Raw genomic sequence first — 23,123 nt, forward strand, 5'->3', positions numbered from 1 at the left:
ATAACTAAATTAAATTAGTAAAATTATTTCCAGTATTCTTGCTAATACTGTGCAATGGAAAGTATGCGGAACAGATAAAGCACAAGGAAGCAATAGTAAATATTTTTCTTGTCTCTTAGTTCCACAAAATTATTGCTTTGATTATGACTAAAATAAACATACAGAGGCAACTTTTACTACAAAATTCAACCTGACTACATTACTACATCGTCAGGTTCCTCTTTCTAAGGCACTTCATCTTCTAGGAGACGGAGATATGTGCTAAGGATACTTACACCTTCCTCCATGGCCTCTTTTCTTGCTTCTTCCCTTTGGCACAAAATCTGCACAGCGCTCTGTATTTTGTGCTCTAAGATGTGAAGCACTTCTTTGACAGTACCGAAGTCGGACGTCTGTGCAGGCAAAGGTACATCGTCCACATCCTAGAACGATAATGTCTTGATAATTCGCAAAACTTGTTGTAGCCGGTAAGTTATATGTCTAAAGGCAAAATAGCTGCCAATTGCTTTTACAGGTCCGCTTTTAGTTCCGCCAAACACTAGCACTAATTGAACAGTGCGTAAAATATAACTTAAAAACAAATTTTATTATAGTGTGTCTGTACAGTTGTAACTATTTTCTTATGAGCGGGTATGCGGTAAAAGGATGGTTTTGAAAATGGTCGCACTCTAAAAACGGTCTAGAGTCTGAAAAGGGGAAAAAAGTTACCATTGCACTTTCTCTGTTACTTCTAATACAGACTTTCAATGTCACATTTACTGTATTCGTGAGGATGCTTCGTTTATTTTTCAATTTAAATATTGTATTATTTTCTGTTTTCTTCGTTAGCTTGGTGTACTGCACTATTTCGTAATGTCGATCGTCAATTAACAAATTAATTAAATGATTTACTCTATGTTATATCCACTCATTATGTTTTAAAAACATTCCCTCCACATCTTCGAATGAATTTTGCTAATTATTAACTATGAATTCTTGACTTTACCAACAAAGATAAATACTTACAGGCCCAATATCTGTATGACAACTACGCACTTCAGTAATTCCAGATCAGTTTATATCTATATCTGTACTGTGCATACCACTGTTAAGTGTGTGGTGGAGGGTAATTATCATTCTATCACACAGAGTGGTTTTTCCTGCAGACAGCTTGTGTGGAGACTGCTTTTACTTTCTAAACCTATGGTCACGTCGAAACTATGTCAGAGTGGTTTTTCCTGCAGACAGCTTGTGTGGAGACTGCTTTTACTTTCTAAACCTATGGTCACGTCGAAACTATGTACTGGACCGGGACTCGAACCTGGTACCTTTGCCTTTCATTGGCAAGTGCTCTATCAAGGCCTACGTGAGAGGAGGCTTGTAACTTCCTCCAGTGACGTCACAGCCTGAGTACTAAGCACAGGTAAGGGCGCTAACAGTTCTTGGTGTGATTTCCAGTAAGCTAGTTTGAAACGAAAGTATAATCCGACGTATAAGGGGTTTCACACAGATTACATTACGATATAGAGAAAGCGAAGATTTTTCAAAGGAATTTTACTAACTCGAATAAGTGAAAAGACAGAAAAGGAGCTGAGTGAAGAACAGCGTGGGTCTAGGAAAGGAAGAAGCACGATCGACCTGATATTTTCTATCCATCAACTGATGGAAAAAAGTTGGGAGTATAACATAATGGTGATAATGGTTTTTATAGACATAGAAAAGGCATATGACTCAGTTAACAGGGAAAGACTCTGGGAAGAAATGAAGAAGATCGATATAGAAGATGGATACATTAATGTCATAAAGACAATGTACAGAGGACACAATTGTAGAATTAGAACACCACTGGGGAACTCTGAATACTTCGAAATAAGACAAAGGCATCACTAAAACAATATTACAATATTAAACATTTATTGTATACAAAATAGAATAGCTGACGCTTCGATGTTCGTGTAGCTAGAGCAGGCAATGCTGGTGGTAGCATATCACATTGGAATGCATTGGTCAGCACCTGGCACACGGTTGGCGGAGTGTTGTCTCGAAGGAGTGACATCAAGAGGCTGGTCGCCTTGTCTACATTAACACTCAGCTGTGTCCACACCAAGTGGCACATAGATTCCAGGAAATTATGGTGAGAGCACCCACGACCCCACTGTAGACTGCAAACAAGGAAGGCAAATATCAGTTCCGTTATAAGTGCTTGAAGTTGTACAGAGAAGTGCCATGGCCTCGAGTCAAGGGAGAGGACTGGCACCATCGAAGTCTGCACAGGGACAGAGGTGACTGGCAGCAGTGGCATGCTCACACGATGATGGATGATGATTTGCTCCTAGGCACTGCTGGTTATATCTTCAGAAGGCCTGCTGGATGATGATGGCTACAGCTTGCATCAGTCTTGACCCAGGAGTTGTCTTTGCAGCTAACAGTGACTGAGTCCCTCCATGCAGGACTTCCTCGCCCCTAGAAGATCAAATGTGGCAACTAGACGTGCAAAGGTCGACTGACATAGGCCTTCCTTCTCGACAGGATGGCTGCAAACTTACTTGAATCTCACCAGAACAGAAACTGTATTTATACAGAATGACCTGATGTGCTCTGCTGTGGTGGAGTGGTAATGACATTATTCGTCCTGATTTTTCCATTTAGTCGGCTCTCTTGCTACCTTTAGGATTTCACAACTTTATCTTTCAGACACTCTTTCTGATAATGTCATTTTGCTACGTTGCTAGGTTGTGTCCTCATCTTGTTCAGGATGTTGCAATAGCTTTAGTGTTAACTGCTGCTCCATCAGCAGTCTTTTCTCTCTGGCATTGCCAAGGCTGAACTTCAAGATTTTTCTGGCCACAGAAGTTATACTAGTCTAATGTGCAACAGTCGACTAGGATATAGAAACTGACAACACAGAAATTACTATCTTCTTGACCTGATACAGATGGTTTGTTGACAGAACAATAACACTTGAAATTACTATGTCCTTGTCAGATGTCAGACACTGCTGATATTTTCTCGGTACAAGTCTAAGACCAGTCAGTCACCTACTCCTAGTGATAGATCATGGGAAAAATCATAATAGCTAAGTCACCTGCCATATACCAATCCTGAAACATAGAGTCCACAGGACAGCAATGTCGAAGGAGGTGAAGGCTCTGGCAGCAGTGGCTAGCTGCTTGTTGAGGCTGCTGTGATGTGTCTCCAAGATTGGTGCTGTGGCTGGAACAGGTATCGCTGTGAAACGCAGATCCACATTTGGCTCTTTGATGGAACTGCTTGGTTCAGCGAACTGAACTGCATGCTAGTGGCTGGGTGCCAGAATCTTTTCACTCCTTGGTGGACACATGATACCTAGATGTGAAGTAAAGCCCACAAATGTAGCACGGAATGGACACAGCCTGTTTATGTAGAGTCTACCAGTATTCTTCTTGGCAACAAACCAGCGTTTTATGGTCAGCAGTTGATACTTTAATGCCTCAAGAGTAAGATTCATAAGCTTACCTGTATGAAATATCTTCATAGGTAAAAGTCCACCCATGTTTACCTGAATTTTAGTAGCAACTTTATTGCTTTCGAAGGTTCCATATAGACATTCACATCTGTACATAACTTTTGGCAAAATGTCTAAGACGATGTTCAAAATTTTTCATGTCGCGTCATCTGATTAGCTTTTTCTGTTAATTATGCAACCTGACGAACTTACACTTCAACTTCACACTTCACTTGAAAGCTTTTTCTAATTCAACGGGTGCAGCAATGAGAGTACAAACAAATTCCTAATGTTATTGCAACCATCTGGGAACCGAAAAATCATTGAAGAAGCTTCTGATTTTCCAAGATGACAGGGCGATTTCATGCAGGACTCACCCTGGCCTAGCACCGGATTCATGACGTCGGAGGAACTAGTTGTCGCTTTTCGAAGACTTTATGTCCCACAGGGTATGGTTCTACCGACTGAGCTATCCAATCCCCCAAGTATGCACGAGAACTTCTATTAAGTTTTGAAGGTAGGTTATGCGGTACTGCAGGAAGAAAAGCTGAGAAGGCGGGTCGTGTGCTATGCTTGTATAGCTCAGTCAGTAGAGCACCTGCCCACGAAAGGCAAAGGATCCAGGTTCGAATCTTTGTCGAGCACACAGGTTTTTATCTGCCAAGAAGTTTTATAGAGCTTTAGAGGTTTACAATTGTTCTCGATAATTGCCAGTGTAAAGGTTGATACTTTAGAGGACGGCAGAAGTTTCATGTCAGACTGTGGGACCTTCATTGTGATGGTGGTATATAACGGCATCGTGGTTGTATGCAGTATTTGTACATGCCCTCAGCTGTTACTAGTGTGTTGAACTTCGTTTGTAGAGTTCTTGGTGTCTGAAATGACAGTTACACTGACAGAAATAGAAATTATTACATCATGAAGTATCAGTCCAATATTTATCAAACTTTCTGGAGATGTTCATCACATAACGAGTGTTAAATGATTAAACTTCCATTGCATTTGGAACATACATCCATCATCAACATAAGTGTCAGATGTGATCCCTCACGGCCATGATTACAGTCATAGATTCATTGTGGCATGGAAACTTCCTCCATATGTTATCTTGACCAGTTTCCTACCGTGCCTGAAAACATGCTGCGTCAGTTCAAGAAATTGCTGGCTTGAGGCTTGTATGAAAGTATACGTCTTTCCATTGCTTTCTACACTTGCTCTATAGATGGGGAGTGAGCAAGCCAGTCAGTGATGCGCAAATTTATCAAGACATTTGTGGTGTCAGCTGCAGTGTGGGCCTTGCATTATACTGCTGAAATATGCTATTTAGTGCCCTCGTTATGAAATGTGTATCTAAAGGTTTTACCATTCTTGAAAAAAGTGGTGAGAATTCCACCTCCCATCAACGGTTACCAAAACAGTTTCGTTGCCTGCTGTATGGTGTCAGTGGTAAACGATGCATAACAGCATGAGATCTCAACCCAGATTCCAGCAATATGTTCTCCATGGTTCATGAAGACACTCCACCTTTTGCCTCTTGCCCGGATTTCTACTGTTTTTATGTGTCTATTCGTCAGAGTTAGCGGAAAGATTCTAGGATCTTTTCGTGGTGTAGTCCTTCTGGGAGGACTACTCTTCTTGCAATATATCATCTCCTCATTGATTCAGCAGTCATTGTCCATGTGATATGTCGGTACGATGCTCCCATTTACCACATGCCAATGATTCGACCTTTCTCCAGTTCCCAAATACGGCGATAAGCTTTTTTCTGTAATGAAAATACTATGAGGTGACAAAAGTCATGGGATACCTCGTAATATCGTGTCGAACCCCCTTTTGTCCAGCGTAGTTCAAAGACAATACGTGGCATGGACTCAACGGGTCGTTGAAAGACGCCTGCAGCAATACTCAGCCATGCTGCCACTACAGCCGTCGATAACTGCGAAAGTGCTGGTGTAGGATTTTGTGCACCAACTGACTTCTCGATTGTATCCCGTAAATGTTCGACGAGATTCATGTCGGGCAATCTGGATGGCCAAATCATTCACTGGAATTGTCCAGAATGTTCTTAAAATCAATCGCGAACAATTGTGGCTCGGAGACATGACGCATTGTCAAGCACAAAAATTCCATTGTTGTTTGGGAACAGGAAATCCATGAATGGCTGCAAATAGTCTCCAAGTAGCCGAACACAACAGTTAGAAACTGGAATAGAGACTCATCTGACAAGGTCACCGTTCTTACGTCGTCTAGGGTCCAACGGATATGGTCATGAGCCCAGGAGAGGCGCTGCTGGCGATGTTGTGCTGTTAGCGAAGGCACTCGCGTCGGTTGCCTACTGCCATACCTCATTAATGCCAGATTTCGCCGCACTGTCCTAACGGATACGTTCATCGTACGTCCACATTGATTTCCGCGGTTATTTCACTAAGTGCTGCTTGCCGGTTAGCACTGACAACTGTATGAAAACGCTGCTGCTCTCGGTGAACCGTTTGCAGAATGTTTTATTTCCCTAAGTGCGACTGCAGTCACGTAGGAAATTTCTTTATAAGAATTACCTGAGTACATTTGACATGTCGGTCAATGCGCCACTGCGCTTTTATACCTCGCGTACGCAATTCTACCGCCATCTGCACATGTGAATATCGCTATTCCTTTACTTTTGTCACCTCAGTGTAAGTTCGCATAGTGAAGAAATTTTAATCAGCATATCCCGCAAGCATATGAATATTGAAGTATCAGTTTAGTACTGTTCAGTAGAGGTGTCCATGTATCAGACTTTCCATTTGTATCAGTGTATGTTCTTGAATTCGTATTCCTGGAGTGGACAGAGTTGAGGTTCATGTGTTTTTATAATTATTTTTCACTTACTTCTGGACTAATGGGTATGGGCTGACAGCAACCACGTTACCACTCTTCAGCTTTTCATAAAATGATTAAGGAAGAGTTAAAACTGTATCATTAAGGTAAAATAATGAAACTTCCTGGCAGTTTAAAACCGTGTGCTTAACCGAGACTCGCACTCGGGACCTTTGCCTTTTGCAGGCAAGTGCTCTACCAACTGAGCTACCCAAGCACGACTCACGCTAAAGGCAAAGGTCCCGAGTTCGAGTCTCTGTCCGGCACACAGTTTTAATCTGACAAGAAGTTTCATATCAGCGCACACTCGGCTGCAGAGCGAAAATCTCATTCTGGAAACATCCCCTAGGCTGTGGCTAAACCATGTCTCCGTAATATTCTTTCTTTCAGGAGTGCTAGTTCTGCTTGGTTCGCAGGAGAGCTTCTGTAAAGTTTGGAAGGTAGGAGACGAGATACTGGCAGAAGTAAAGCTGTGAGGAGGGGGCGTGAGTCGTTCTTGGGTAGCTCAGTTGGTAGAGCACTTGCCCGCGAAAGGCAAATGTCCCGAGTTCGAGTCTCGGTCCGGCACACAGTTTTAATCTGCCAGTAAGTTTCATATCAGCGCACACTCCGCTGCAAAGTGAAAATCTCATTCTGGAAGGTAAAATAATGATGATTCGATGTTCGTACTGTGAATTACTTCGTATGCTCTTCGAAAGACTGGATGGGAGAGATGGGTTGGTAAGTGGTCCCACGCAGCGCAGCCCAACCTGCAAGTGCCAGCAAGGAAAATACAGCTACTGGTGAGAAAAGTGCATTCATTTGTTTGGCCATTCATTAATCCAGAACCAAGTGACTACAACACTATTACACGGCTTTACAAAACGCTGTCAACGACACACAGTATCTCTGAATCTGGCACGTGCCTTCTTCACGGTTAAATTTATGCGGCCTTTCTACTTTAAATCACTCAGGACAACAATTCCTGGATGCCTGAAAGTTGTGACCAATTCTATTAACTGATCGTGCTCAAGCGGAATCTAATCATTTCGGCTGATTACGTGCATTACTTTACATTTACTAATACTATGGATCAGCTGCCACTCCTGCCTTGCGATATGTGCTGTAAATCTGCAAGTCTCTGTGCATTTCTCAACAAGTTGCTAATGATCTAACCACAACTGCACTGTGGTTTCTGATGTGAAGCAGTTCGAAAGTACTACGGCCTTCATTTTAGCATCTTCTATTTTGGTGCAGTCGTGGTCAAGGTGCATCTGGGCAAAGTTTTCCCATTAACGTATTCCTGTACAGAACCAAAACGTTTTAGCATTTTTGACAACACAGCTTGTTTTTGAGTTAACTGGACACTTCTGGTGTTTGTCTTGTACAGCTTCTGTTTGTCAGGAAAGGTTCTGCACCGTTTCATACTGCTATGTAGCTCTCTATGCTTTTGTAGTACTTCCCCAATATTGTTACTGGACCATGGTGGGTCTTTCAGATCCTCGCTATCTTCCATGCCACTGACTTATCCAACACATGGCCTGCAACACACCTCAATTTCTGTCACAGAGTATTCGCTTTCTCTTCCCCAGAACTGAATGTTTTCTGCAGATTTCTCGGAGAGTTTCTAATGATCTTACCATCTCACCTTCCATAAACTTTTCCTTAGACCCTTGTGATAATCACGTTCGCTGCATAGAAAAGTTTCGGAATGTTCGTTGCCTGCAGATCCAGTACGTTTTGCTCGAAGGTGGGCTTGCTCACCTGCTACTCTAAATAAGTTACAGAAAATGCCCTGGCTCTTGTTCTATACGTGTGAGCCTCTCTCAGTGGAAGATTGAAGTCAGCAACTATTGCTACGGGATCAACGGGATTTTACTCGCAGTATTTTCTAAGCGTTGTCTATGGAGTGTTGCTTGTCATAGAGGCGCAACAACAGACCAAGTTTCTCACGGGTTCGAGAGTTGGTGGAGATATGACTGGCAGACGTTATTGACATACGTATACAGAGAGACAGCGGGTGTGAGCGTCACTTTAGGCTCTGGAGAGAGCGGTCAAACTGTGGAAGAACCGACGACCACGCCAACGTTTCCAGAAGTGAGGATGAGTCGGGTGTCGGGTATTACAAAAAGGTACGGCCAAACTTTCAGGAAACAGTCCTCACACACAAATAAAAAAAAAAGATGTTATGCGGACATGTGTCCGGAAACGCTTAATTTCCATGTTAGAACTCATTTTAGTTTCTTCCACCTACGCTCAATGGAGCACGTTATCATGATTTCATACGGGACACTCTACCTGTTCTGCTAGAACATGAGCCTCTGCAAGTACGACACAACATGTGGTTCATGCACGATGGAGCTCCTGCACATTTCAGTCGAAGTGTTAGTACGCTTCTCAACAACAGATTCGGTGACCGATGGATTGGCAGAGGCGGACCAATTCCACGGCCTCCACGCTCTCCTGATCTCAACCCTCTTGACTTTCATTTATGGGGACATTTCAAAGCTCTTGTCTACGCAACCCCGGTACCAAATGTAGAGAATCTTCGTGCTCGTATTGTGGACGGCTGTGATACAATACGCCATTCTCCAGAGCTGCATCAGCGCATCAGGGATTCCATGCGACGGAGGGTGGATGAATGTATCCTCGCTAACGGAAGACATTTTGAACATTTCCTGTAACAGAGTGTTTGAAGTCACGCTGGTACGTTCTGTTCTGTGTTTCCATTCCATGATTAACGTGATTTGAAGAGAAGTAATAACATGAGCTCTAACATGGAAAATAAGCGTTTCCGGACACATGTCCACATAACATATTTCCTTTCTTTGTATGTGAGGAATGTTTCCTGAAAGTTTGGCAGTACCTTTTTGTAACGCCCTGTATATGGAACATGACTGTGCGAGTTAGCCCGCATGTTCTGCGGTTTAGCAATTTTAGTAGATTTGTTCTACTATGGGCTCTTTTTTCGATGGTTTGTAGGAGAAAATTCCAGGTTACTTTTAGATCAGGTATTTCTCATTGGTATTTCAGTCTTTTAGTATCAGAGATTCGAGTTTATATGCACGCTTTCAAGCATTATGCACTGAGATGACAAAAATCATGGTATAGCTACATGACAATATACATATGGCTTTAGTATCACGTACACGAGGTATAAAAGGGCAGCGCATTGGCGGAGCTATCTTTTGTAATCACGTGAAAAGGCATCCGACGTGATTATGGCAGCACGACGGGAATGAACGGACTCTGAAAGCGGGATGGTAAATCGATCGGGCATTCAGTATTCCAAGATCCACAGTGTCAAGAGTGTGCCGACAATACTATATTTCAGGCATTACCTCTCACCACGGACAACGTGCTGGCCGACAGTCTTCTCTTAACGACGGCGGCGTAGAGTTGTCACTGCTAACAGACAAGCAACACTGCGTGAAATAGCCTCAGAAATCAATGTGGGGCGTTCTACGAACAATCCGGCAGCATAGTGCGGTGAAATTAGGCGTTAATGAGCTATCAGTAGGAAACCGACGCGTCTTTGCTAACAGCGGGACAGGGGCTGCAGCGAGGGCTCGTGACCATATCGATTGCACCCTAGATGACTGGAAAAGCGTGGCTTAGGTTCATTCGACGTTGTCCCTCTTAGTGTTTTGCACACGAGACATCATTGGCAGCGCAGATCACGCCGTCAGGGCACGAAGTTACATTTGTCGGATAAGGCAGTAGATTTAGAATTCTCCCTGAAAGAAGTACATAACAAAGTCAACCAATCCAAAGACAAAAATGTGTATTTCTACAAATGTCACCCAGACTGATTAAATGTTGTAATAATGGAAGTCAGTAATACGAGGGGCGCCCAATAAGTAATGCAACACTTTTTGTTGTCGGCCACGAAGTCCACTAACGGCTGCAAATGGTCTCAAAGTAGCCGCACATAACCATTTGTAGTCAATGTCTGGTTTCGTTGGACCATTGGACCCAGTCAATTCCATGTAAACACAGGCCACAGAATTTACTGTGAGACGTAGTGGAATATTTCCGCTTTAGCCCGTATGGTTTCTTGAAGTTCCGAAAGTACGCGGCGCTGCCATACCTTCAAAATGGCGTCTGTAACGGAGGTGCGTTCCAAGCAGAGAGCTGTCATTGGCGAAAAATCAGAGCGTCGCAGATATTCAAAAGCGATTGCAGAATGTCTGCAGACACTTGGCAGTGGACAAAAGCACGGTGAGTCGTTAGGCGAGGCATGTGTCATCATTGCAAAAAGGTCGAGCAAACCTGTCCAATCTCCCGCGCGCCGGATGGCCGCTCACAGCTGTGCTTGAATGTTGGTATGACTTCCACGCGTTCGTCGCCTCAAAAGTGCAAACGAACGTCTCAATGTCAAACCGAGGCCACACACAAGTCCGCGCACCCGAAATCAGCTCACGAAACTTCTGTGGTCCGTTCTTCCACATCCACTCTACAGCCCAGATCACACATCCATCTGTTGCAGATATGTTAGACATTTCAGGATTTAAACTAGCTTCCTACTTCTGCAGAGTATATATGGATGGAGGAGGAGTTGCCACATTTATTAAAAACTGCCATAAATTCAAGAACATTGACGTTATTAAATTCTGTTTAGAGCAGCATCTAGAAGCATGTGCAACAGAAGTAGAGTTCCATAACAGATCCTATATAATAGTAACTATTTACCGAGCACCTGCAGGAAATTATAATCTATTCATAAATCATCTAGAAGCTCTTTTGGGTTATTTAACAGTAAGAAACAAAGAAATTTTGATTGCTGGTCACTTTAATAAAGATTTTCTAATTCAATCTTCCAGTAAACATTTACTGCAGTTAGTAATGTTGTCTTTCAATCTAACTCACACTGTAAACTTTCCAACTAGGATCACTAAATCCTCAAGGACAGCCATTGATAACATTTTTATAGACAAATCAAAGGAACAAAATCATATCATAAAACCTGTAATAAATTGACTGTCAGATCATGACATGCAGCTCCTTGTTTTAGATGTAAATTCTAAGCAGATTGTCAAGACTACTAAATCTGAGTACAGGAGAGTAGTCAATCAACCAAAAATTGAGTGTTTTAGAAAACTGCTCAAAGATAAGAACTGGAAAAATGTTTATAGTGCTCATGACATGAATGAAAACTATAACACATTCATGAACAATGTCAGTACCATGTTTGAAAACTGTTTTCCTCTAAAAGTTACTCAAATTAAACAGAAGTCTATAATACAACCACGGATCACATAAGGAATAAAGATTTCCTGTAAGACACAAAGGAAAATGTATCTGTAGACCAAGAATAGCTCCAATGCTGATGATTTAGCTAAATACAAGGAATACCGTAAAATATTAAAAAAAGTAAGTCAGACATCTAAACAAATACACTACGAGAAGAAGATAGCAATGTCAGGGAACAAAATAAAAACAATATGGGATATAGTGAAAGAGGAGACTGGTAGAACCAGAAAGGAACAGGAGCAAATAGCACTAAGGGTAGATGACACATTAGTAACCGATGGGCATAGTGTGGCAAATCTATTTAACAAGTACTTTATATCCGTTACTGATAGAATGGGATTGTCAGGATCAGTAAATAATGCCCTTGAATATCTGAAACTAGCCTTTACAAATAGCTTCAGGTACATGAATATGTCACTCACTTCACCAAAAGAAATAACTTCCATAATAAAATCTTTAAAAACAAAGCATTCTAGTGGTTATGATGAAATATCAACAAAGTTAATTAAGGCATGTTCTTGTGAGTTTAGTACAATTCTAAGTTACTTGTGTAACCAGTCAATTATAACTGGGACATTTCCTGACTGGCTGAAATATGCAGATGTTAAGCCACTATTCAAGAAAGGGGATAAAGAGATGCCATCAAACTACAGACCGATTTCACTTTTGCCAGCATTCTCTAAAATTTTAGAAAAAGTAATGTACAGGAAGTTTCTCAACCATCTGACCACAAATAACATTATCAAGAACATAGTTTGGATTTCTGAAGGGTTCTGATATCGAAAAGGCTGTTTACACCTACAGTTAAAATGTACTTAATTCATTAAATAACAAGTTACAAGCAACAGGTATTTTCTGTGATTTGTCAAAGGCATTCGATTGTGTAAACCACAACATCCTTTTAAATAAATTAGAATTCTATGGTGTCACGGGCAGTGCTGTAAAATAGTTCAAGTCATACCTCGCTAACAGGAAACAAAGGGTGTCAGTGCAAGGGACTAGTGAATTAAGTCATCATCAGAATGGGAAGAAATTACATGTGGTGTCCCACAAGGATCCATCTTAGGGCCATGGCTTTTTCTTGCGTACATTAATGATCTCTCATCAGCTACACTGCCAGAAGCAGAGTTCGTTTTGTTTGCAGATGCCACAAGTATTGCAATAAATAGTATGTTGAGTGTAGTTCTAGAAAGATCTGCTAATGATATTTTCATGGATATTAATAAATGGTTCGAAGCCAACTCATTGAGATTAAACTTTGAAAAGACTCAGTACATGCAATTCAGAACCTGTAAGAAGTTTCCACTCAGCATATGCATAAAGTATGAAGAAGAGCAGATAGAAGAGGTTGACAGTCTTAAATTCCTGGGATTACAACTTGATAATAAAAATTCAGTTGGGAGGAGCACACCACAGAACTGCAGAAACGCCTCAACAAATCTGTATTTGCAATTCGAGTGTTAGCAGACATAGGCGACATAAAAGTGAAAAAGCTTGCATACTTTGCCTACTTTCATTCCATAATGTCATATAGTAAAATATTTTGGGGTAACTCTTCAATTCAAACAAAAGTTTTCAGAGTCCAAAAGTGTGAAATAAGTATTATTTGTGGAGTAAACTCACAGGCGTCTTGTAGAAACCTCTTCAAAGAACTGGGTATACTAACTACTGCCTCTCAGTATATTTACTCCTTAATGAAATTTGTCCTAAATAAAATATCTCTTTTTCCAACAAACGCCGGCCGCGGTGGTCTCGCGGTTCTAGGCGCGCAGTCCGGAACCGTGAGACTGCTACGGTCGCAGGTTCGAATCCTGCCTCGGGCATGGATGTGTGTGATGTCCTTAGGTTAGTTAGGTTTAAGTAGTTCTAAGTTCTAGGGGACTAATGACCACAGCAGTTGAGTCCCATAGTGCTCAGAGCCATTTGAACCATTTTTTTTTCCAACAAACAGTTCAGTTCATACATACAATACCAGGAACAAAAATGATCTGCACAAGGACTTAAAAGCACTTACTTTAGTTCAAAAAGGGGTACACTACTGAGGAACACTCATCTTCAATAATTTGCCAGCAAACATAAAAAATTTAGTTACAAATAAAGATCAGTTTAAAAGGAGCCTGAAAGACTTACTAGTGGCCAACTCCTTCAACTCCATTGACGAATTTTTTTAATAGAAACAAATGATGTGTTGTATATATTTACACTATTAGTATTGTTATTTCAGCTTTTTTTTTTTAAAAAAAAGGTGACATGTTCCACATCCACGAGGATCTCCTCAACAGGGATCTATGGAACGAAAAACTAATCTAATCAGTCTGCACTGCACGGGAAGCAGTAAATGAAAGGTGACGAGGTTATTGATGCAGCAATACGTTGGCTCCGACGTCGACCAGTTGAGTGGTACCGTGTGGGCATACAGGCCCTCCCAGTAAGGTGGTGTAAGGCTGTCGTAATGAACGGAGATTACGTTGAAAAGTAGGATTTTGTAGCCCAAAGAGTGGGCAATAATGTAGTGTATTGGAGTCCTGAATAAAACCAAACTGCTTTCAGAAAAAAAGTGTTGCGTTACTTAATGCTTTGTCAGAATAAAATGTACAGTATTTTAAAATTTCAACTTCTGTATCTCGCTCATTTCCCATCACGATCAACTTATACAAGAAAATCCACAGTTCTTTTTTTTTTTTTGTCCTTGACCTGGAGGGAGCCTAAATACTTGCAAGGGCATCCTGGTTTCCTCTTCAGGTTCCAGGTATATACACTCCCACTTATCTGCATCTACTTTGTTGTATCTTTTTTGTTTAAACTCTTACCCTCTGTCACCATTATTGTTGCCAATCGCCATACCTTACAGCCTGCTACATTTGTACTTCAAGGCTCTGTTTTCTCACCTCTCCTGTGTATCCTCTACAAGTACGCTTAAGCCATTTGTACTATTCCCTCTTACAGCCCATTGGTGGCAATAGTTTTATAGCTCTCTACCCAATGCTACAAAGGTCTCAACAATCCCTCCTATCTCATATTAACCAACTAATCTACTTGTGCAGTCTATGAATCCTCAATATAAACTCTTCCAACATCCAGTCAATAATTATAGGACGAACCATCTGCAGGTTTTGTCTCCATGATTTCCATAACTAACAATTCGTTATCGTCCTGTCTAATTAACTAATACACTAAAATACCTTTAACTGATACTTGACCATAAACTAACGTGGAAACCCACTTCCTAACCATCCAATAGAAAGTCCAAAATAAACCATAGCTACAAACTGGCCACAAATGGGGATTGCATCCTTCCGCCATTTTGCACATCTACAAAACCTTGATCTGACCTATTCTTTCTTATGTCAAAGTCGTCTGGATAGTTACTTTACCCTGTTTCTATCAGACCCTCCATATCCTTGAATGGCAGGCTTAATGAATCCTCTTACCCTCCCTTACTCGAATCCTTCACAGACCCATCAAATTCCACTCACAGTTCATCCACACTGAAAATTTCTGTACATCCTGTTATCTTGACTCCAACAACCCTTTCCATTCCAATCGTGGTATGCTACCAAGCCAGTCCCACTGATCCTAAATTCGCACACTCTCCATATACTCTCGCAACACAGCATCAAGTACCTCTCCTTCCAAGACAAAGGATCCACTCTGATATTTATCCTTAATTCATCACTATTTCTTCTTACATAGGGTTCCCTTCTCCTTTCCCTCCTTATCCTGTTCTTTTCGCCTCATAATCATGGCCTGAAACCAGTCACAGTCACCCCTACCTTAAATTCACTGTCTTATACCATTTAATCTCCTGATCTACACACGGTCACATACCAGTCCATCAACTCCAGTACCACTACACTTAACCCTCCAACTCCCAATTTTCCTTCTCCTAGAACAGGTCTGCAACTAAGTGCAGTGAAGTAAGATGGTTCGTTTTCATTATAATGACACCATAATACTGATGCGTTATCTAAATCATTTGCTGTATCTGGAACCAATTTTTGGGACAATCTTTCTCAAAATATCCGAGAAATTAAATTCCTTCCAAACTTCAAAAGACAACTAATGGTTCACCTTCTATCATAATAGCTATCTCTCCCAAGTTCTGTGCAGCTCACTCTCGTCAGACCCCCTCCCCCACAACTTTCCCCTACCCCTTGTGGACAGAGCTCTCTGTTCATATTCTGTTCTTTCCTAAAAGCCACTGTCACTGTCATTTCAATCTTCTCCTCTTCCCCTTACCCATCCTGCTTCTGGTAATAGAAAACCTGACTTCAAATATGCTAAGCTAATCTGTATCATTCTAAATGACATTTACTACTACTATTATTATTGTTATTGGAAATGTTTTTTTAATATCTTTGGTGTGTGTTGTTCCTAGTCAGAACTAAGAGAGGCCTTAAGGCCCTAATTGCTTGGCCTAAATAAGCAACAAATAAATAATTATTGCTATATTAAAAGACAAAAATCATTTTTGAGAAGTTCAATAAATGGCCACTTTTTTTAAATAATTAGAGAACGTGTATGTGTTTTATCATTATTTAAACGTATTCTTGTATCTGTTTCTAAATGCTCTTAGCTGAAAAGTGGCAATATACTGTTTCCAGCGAAAATATAATAAAGTTTGTAATTAAATTTAGTTGGTTAGTTACATGTCCCATAGATAACCTGAAAGATATTTTTATTGAAATGACGTGGAACGAGTCAGCTTATAAGCTATGTATTCACAATTAGTTTTAACATTAATGAACATGTACGAGTAGTGTTCAACAAATAACGAAAAACTTTTTTTCTGAACGCAGGTTGGTTTTATTCAGGATTCCAATACACCACATTATTCCCAAGTCTTTTGGCTAGAAAACCCTATTTTTCATATAATCTCAGTACAATGTGACGGCCTAACGTCATTTTACTGGGAGGGCACCTATGCCCGCATCGTACCATTGTACTGGTCGGCGACGGAGCCAAACGTCTTGCTGTATCAATTACGTCCACATCGTTCACATACTGCTTCCCGTGGGTGAGCTCCTTTCGGGTGCGCATACTAATGTTGTTGTCATGAAGAAGGAGAAGTTCGTTTGAATTTTCGTTGCGACGAACAAGCTGAAGTCGTTTCTTCAATTTCCTGAGCGTAACACAGTGCACTTTAGAGTTGATCGTTGCACCACGAGGGAGTATATCAAAGAAAGTAGCCTCTTCAGAGTGCCAGAAAACCACCGCCACGATTTTACTGGCTGAGGTTGTGATTTTCGACTTTTTCTTTGGAGGATAGATGGTGTGGCTCCACTTCACGGATTGCCGCTTTTTTCGGGCTCGAAGTGATGAACCCATATTTTATTGCCTGTGACGATTTTCGACAAAAAATTGGCACGATCATCCTCGTAGTGCCCAAGAAATTCCGCACAGATGGTCCTTTGTTGCTATTTACGCCTTGCGTTAGGCAGAGGGAAACAAACCTTCCAGTACCCCAACTGATAGACGAGTGTATCAGCACTACCAACAGAGACGTTCAGCTGAGCAGCGAGGTGTTTGACTGTGATCCATCGAGCACCTCGAATGAGACTGTCCGCACGTTCCAACATTGCAGGAATCACAGCACGACAAGCGGGAGATCGGACGCGTTTTGCGCGACGTAGCTGCGATGATAACAGACGCCTCTCCCAACGACTCACCGCGCTTTTGATCACGCCAGGTCTCCGTAGACATTCTGCGAACGCCTACGAATATATGTAATGCTCTGGTTTTCCGCCACAAGAAACTCAATGACAGCTCTCTTCTTGCAACGCGTCTCCGTTACAGACGCCATTTTGAAGGCCGCGTATAGCGTTGCCACTAATGAAAACTTCATGAAATTATAGGAGCTGAAGCAAGAATATTCCACTATATTCCACAACAAATTTTGCAATTTTTTCAGCGTAAATTGTCCGAGAAAAACGAGTGTTGCATTATCCCTCGTAAATCTTTCAATCCTACTCGTGCAAACGCACTTCAGAACTAGGTATTATTTTTACATGCTATCCGCTTTTAAATAAAAATTCGTCTATTGAATAGTAGGAGCTGTGCTTTTGTACAAACAAGAATTTCATACTAATTGTATAGTTACCCCAGAAAATTATTCAATAATTATTGAGTGGAACAAGGATAAAGGACTGATTCCACAACATCATTGTAATACTAGTACTTCCATACGTTAAACAATAAGCAAATATTGTATTTGAATTTAGTTAATTAAAATAAGCTGTTTTGACATACCTGAAGCTTCAGACAAAACCCGAACAGTATTTCATTTATTTCAAGTAGTTGCTGAGTTATCCTTTTTATTTGCTCATCTAATTTTTCTTTTCTTTTGTTCTGCTTCTCTATTAACTGTTTGAGATTCTCAACTTCTTCCATATTCCTGTAACATTTGTTTCAGTTTGTCAGTTACAAAACGTTTTCATATCGAAGACTCAACTTAAGCTTCAGTCTCAGTCTTCTGTACATTATAGCGTTTGATAAAATAAAAATAACGTTGAGAAGAAATGAAAAAGGTATTAATTTCCATAAACACTCCTTATGTAATACATATGCTTGCTTTTTTGTGGCCAATAACTAGCACAAGTCTGTGGTCATAACAGCACTAATTAACTCTGCTCCTGTTTGAAGGAAAAAAACAAAAAAACAATATACATATGCTCTTTAAGGTCATAGAGACTCAACCGCTATTTAAGGACATAATAGTAATAAATGACTGAAAGTTATTATAATTTCAAATTTAGGTTCAGTGTGCAACAGAATTAATACATTTTCAGCATTACAACCAAACAATAAAGTACATCATGTATAAAAAGAGGCGAATACTTTTGTTACACACTTCATTGGAAGCCCCTGGCTGTCAGTAGAATGTAACACAAATTAGTTTTTACCTAGTCTGAAGACGAACAAAATAGAAAATTGTCAACTGACTTACATTTAAAATTCCAATAACAATAATTAGTAAATTCTCTGTTTTTGTGCTAAAATGAAAGGTTTTTTGCCATAAAAAAATATTACAGTACTAAATGCTATAAATTATATTAATGAGGTGAAAAACTAGTTTTTATGCTCTTATTTTGAAACTGAACAAAACAGAAATTGTTAATAATAAGGAAAATGGTAATAGCCATAGTTTCTCAAGTGTTTGTTGCCTCAGCTAAATATCAATATAGACAATTTATTACACACCACAATTTCAGCAGTAGCATGTAACATGAGCTATGCAGACATGCTTGGTACAATTTGAGCACGTTATAGAGGTTTCTCTGTTACAACTTCGTGGACATAATTTGTATCTGGCATGTTTGGAGTTTTCATTTTTGTACTGGAGCTCTATGTTGAATCCTTGTTTGTATTCTTTGAACAATGGTCGCTGGTTGTTCATTTTGTAGCAGCTTCTTCTTATGTTCAGTGGAAGGAAAGATTAGGAGCCTTCCTATTTCGTAAAAATATATTCTTCTTTGTAAAGAATATTTGTTTTACACCCTGGATTACGTTCCTTCCATAACATAAAAGCAATAAGAATATTGTAAAAGACGCTCACTGGCCAGCGGTTCATTTCCTATTGAATGTGTAGATATCAGTAAGTTGTTTCAATGTGTACACTGCACCCTTAGTTGCATTTGTAATGCACCAACCATATTTGCTCATAAATGTGCTAAGTTGCAAGTGACTTGCAACAGCACCAGCAACAGGCAAGAACACATGTTGTGCTTTATACAGTCTTCACAATGTTGCGAGGCCAGTTGGCATGGCGGGGTGTGGAAACAGTTGACACAGCAGTACCTAAACGGTAGATGCCCTAAGCCTTTCCCCACCGGCGGCCGCTGAAGTGTTCAGTGTATGTGCAACAAGGCATAGCAAAGACCAAATAAGCGCATCTCGGAAGAGTATAAATATCTTAGGCATTAAGGAGAGATGGGTACGGTACGGGCCACTTCAAGTTTAACAGTGTTTATAAAAGAAATAGCACAATAAAACACTTGTTAAAGTTATAAAAAATCACCTTGTTGTATAACCTAACATATCTCCGCTGAAAATTACAAAACTATGTGTGATCTGAGGTTTTCCCAGCGTACAGAAATCTTGAAAATTTCTCGGGTATTCAACCAGGTAGCGTCGTCCAAAAGGCGCGATATTTGGGCAAGCCGACGTCTTACCATCTTCAGGCGTTCTTGGTGTATTAAAACTACATTTTATGTATTTTGGCACTTTTCAAAGAAATACTTGGAGATTTCTCATTCTTCCTCACCCACTGGGCAGAGTGGGGTAAAGAGATTTTTTTCGAAATTATTAGGAATATTATCTTAAAACTAATACAATGACGAATGAATCATTTAGACTCAGGAATACGTAATCTTAAAAAAAGTGAACAATAAGAAAGTATTTTAATGTCATTTTCACAAATGTGCAATTGTTTTTAATGCTTACTACCAAGTTACTTTACTGAGTCGTATCGCTCTTGCACCAGTTGTATTTTCTGGCTTGTGAACACACAACATAGGATGCCTAGTAATAAATCCTATAACGTAGCTGTGCCCAGCTAGATACGTTTCTTTGTCAAATTGTGTGGTAAACCATATTTTCTTTTAGCTAGCTCATAGGTTAATGACCTGACAATGAGATGTTTCAAAGTTGGAGTAAATAGTTTGCTGTCCATTGCCTTCAGGTAAGTCACCAGCTTCACTTTTTGTTCTACAGTGAACACATTTTTAATTATCTGTCAATTCAGTAGTTTTGATTACTCTTAGCTTTACGAACAGATGTTTCTACCGTAGATTTCGGTACGTTAAACTCCTTAGATGCTTTTAAAACTCCCATTTCAGAAGATAAAACGACTGAAACTGCCATCTCCATTGACTTAATATCCAATTGCTGTCTGTTAGTCTTTCTAATTTAAGTTCACACCATCTGGAAAAGCCAGGGAAGAAACTGCTCTGAAATCTATTGGCATAAATACATGAAGGGTCAGAGCGGGACAGTATCCTATTCTGCCCTGTCCTGTTCCACCCCAAGAGCACATTTCGTGTTGACAACTTTCTTATGGAGCATAATAACTGATGGATTAAAACGTATCATTTAACTAACGTACTGCGAATGGCCTGCCCTTTAAGATTACATGTTATTCAAGGGCGTACAATTAAGAATTAACCGCTTATCTTACGTTTAGATTCACTAAAAGATACGAAAACACAACTGTAAACGTCAATGGCAATCGTTGACTTACAAGTCGCACCCCAAACTAAGGAAAAGGGGCTGTCGCACCAGGAAAGAGGCAGGCGTTAAGTGCCAAAGGGAACCCAAGGTCCGCCTATAGGCATTCCCATTAAAATTAGTTGCTACGAAGTCGTAAAGAGAGGTGAAGTGTGTGGTGGAAGGAAAGTGGGAAAGAAGAATTGCAGGATGTTGTTGGACACAGAGGCTCATGTGTCGGTTGCCAGCAGGGATATGGTGGAACATAATCCATGGAACCCACCACAGTATAAATCGTGTGGAGAGGGGGATAAATATCAGTTCAGACAACGTGTAGAAATTGTGTCACGTGTAAGTAAGGGATATGGCATGATTCTGGAGTTGTATTTATTACTGTTTATTACTGTTGAAAGTAAATGAAGCATTGGTTCAGACACATCATTTAGTGGAAAGAACTGTTCACGTACAAGAGATGTGTGGGGAAACATGGTCCCTGTGCTTGTGGTTCATTCCAGAACCAAGGATTTAAGGTTAACAAAGGGGTTCTTAATCACCAATGTGGATATCCTGGAGGAGGAAGAGCGGGACACGAGAGGATTGACCACGAACAATCCCAAACTTAATTGAAACTGCATTGCGAGGGAGAGTGAAGCACCTACAGGGGAGTGATAAGGAACAAGTGGAAGAATTACTGTTGGAATTCAAGAATTTGTTATTTCCAAAAGGGCTCTGGCCAGCAACACTTATTATGCTGCACTGAATACTGATGAATAATAAATCACCGATTTACTGCAAATCATATAGAATACCGAAGTACTTCCAGCCGACTGTCGAGGAATTCATCGATCACCAGCAGAAGGATGGGATTACTGGGGAAAGTAATAGTCCCTGCAGGGCCAGGACTGTTGTTGTGCCCAAAAAGCCAGCAGGTGAATCATAAAAACACAGGTTTTGTTGTGATTATTGACACCTGAATGCCAAAACTGCAACAAATGTCTAACCATTGGTGAACAGAATAGAAACCATTGATATTTTCCAACAGTGGACTTCAAGAGTGGCTACCCTCAGATAAAAGTGGCACTTTCTTCACCATGGGCCGGCCGCGGTGGTCTAGCGGTTCTAGGCGCTCAGTCCGGAACCGCGGGACTGCTACGGTCGCTGGTTCGAATCCTTAGGTTAGTTAGGTTTAAGTAGTTCTAAGTTCTAGGGGACTAATGACCTCAGATGTTAAGTCCCATAGTGCTCAGAGCCATTTGAACCATTTTTTCTTCACCATGGGAACACTATCAATTCAGGAGGATATCTTTTGGATTGAAAAATGCAGTTGTGACATTTCAGAGTGTTGGACAAGGTTCTCGGAGGTTTAAAACCACATCACTATATGGTGTATCTTGATGGCATAATCATCTTTGCGAGTGACAGGGAGCAGCATATACAACGCCTAAGGGAAATATTCCTGAAATTAAGGGCCACAAGCTTAACATTGAGTACAGAAAAGTGTAATTTTGTGTTAGAATAGGTCACATAATTAGTAAGGATGGAGTTAAGATTGACCCAATCTTGGTTACAGCTGTACATGAATTACCTGTACCTGAATCGTCGAAGAAAATACAATCCTTCCTTAGAATTGGGGGTTATTGTAGAAGGTTTGAAAAAAGTTTGTGGATATTGCCAGACCATTAACGCGATTGCTGAAGAAAGGGTCAAAGTTTCAAAGATTGTCAGCTTAGTTTTGAGAAACTGAAAGAAGCGTTGGCGGCGAGTCCAGTCTTTGTGTTTCAAAATTCCAATAAGGAATTCATAATCACATTACAAATTCAAAACTCAAAAACCAATGAAATCCTCAATCTTTACAAGAGAGACATGATTTTAAGATTTGGTTCAAACGGACAAAGTAGAAGAAAAGATAAATTTTCGGCTGAGCGTCCCATTAAGGCCTAGGAGAAAGAAGATGCATGTTTTTGTGTTACTCAGGTATATACATAGCACAGTGTACGTATAATGTAGGCGAGATAAACTGCTGTGGGGCAACAGGGGACTTTTAGAGAGAGGAAAGGGTAATAGGAATACCTGTCCTCAGGTACGGTACGTCAGGAGACAAGATGGAGAAGGTGCAGACCATAGGCATCACAGTGGTCGCTGTCGGAGTTAAAGCATTGTGGAACGAGCACCTGGAATGGGGGGACGGGGAGTGCTGATCGTGAAGCAAGAAGCTGCTGGGTGGCACAGGTGGTATCTAACGGATGGAAAATGTAGAAAGAGATGAGAACAGAAGAAGAAGCATTAGACAGTTTCCAGTAACGTGCAAAGCGCCACAAAGTACTCAGAGGAGATACAGGGGAATGCATGAGGATAAGTGGGGCTTATG

At 40.7% G+C, this 23,123-nt stretch overlaps 1 protein-coding gene across 1 annotated transcript in view; it reads right to left on the minus strand.

Moving 5' to 3' along the window:
* Positions 1–224: 224 nt before the first annotated feature.
* LOC126297454 (outer dynein arm-docking complex subunit 3) overlaps positions 225–23,123 on the minus strand; it is a 291,407-nt gene continuing 268,508 nt past the window's right edge. The window contains exons 9-10 of the mRNA XM_049988314.1: positions 17,801–17,945; positions 225–422 (exon numbers count right to left, since the gene is read on the minus strand). Coding sequence (XP_049844271.1) covers positions 225–422; positions 17,801–17,945 — 343 coding nt within the window. The remainder of the gene's footprint in view (positions 423–17,800; positions 17,946–23,123) is intronic.

The sequence above is a fragment of the Schistocerca gregaria genome, chromosome X, assembly GCF_023897955.1.
Source record: "Schistocerca gregaria isolate iqSchGreg1 chromosome X, iqSchGreg1.2, whole genome shotgun sequence".
In the NCBI taxonomy this organism is placed as follows: Eukaryota; Metazoa; Arthropoda; class Insecta; order Orthoptera; family Acrididae; genus Schistocerca; species Schistocerca gregaria.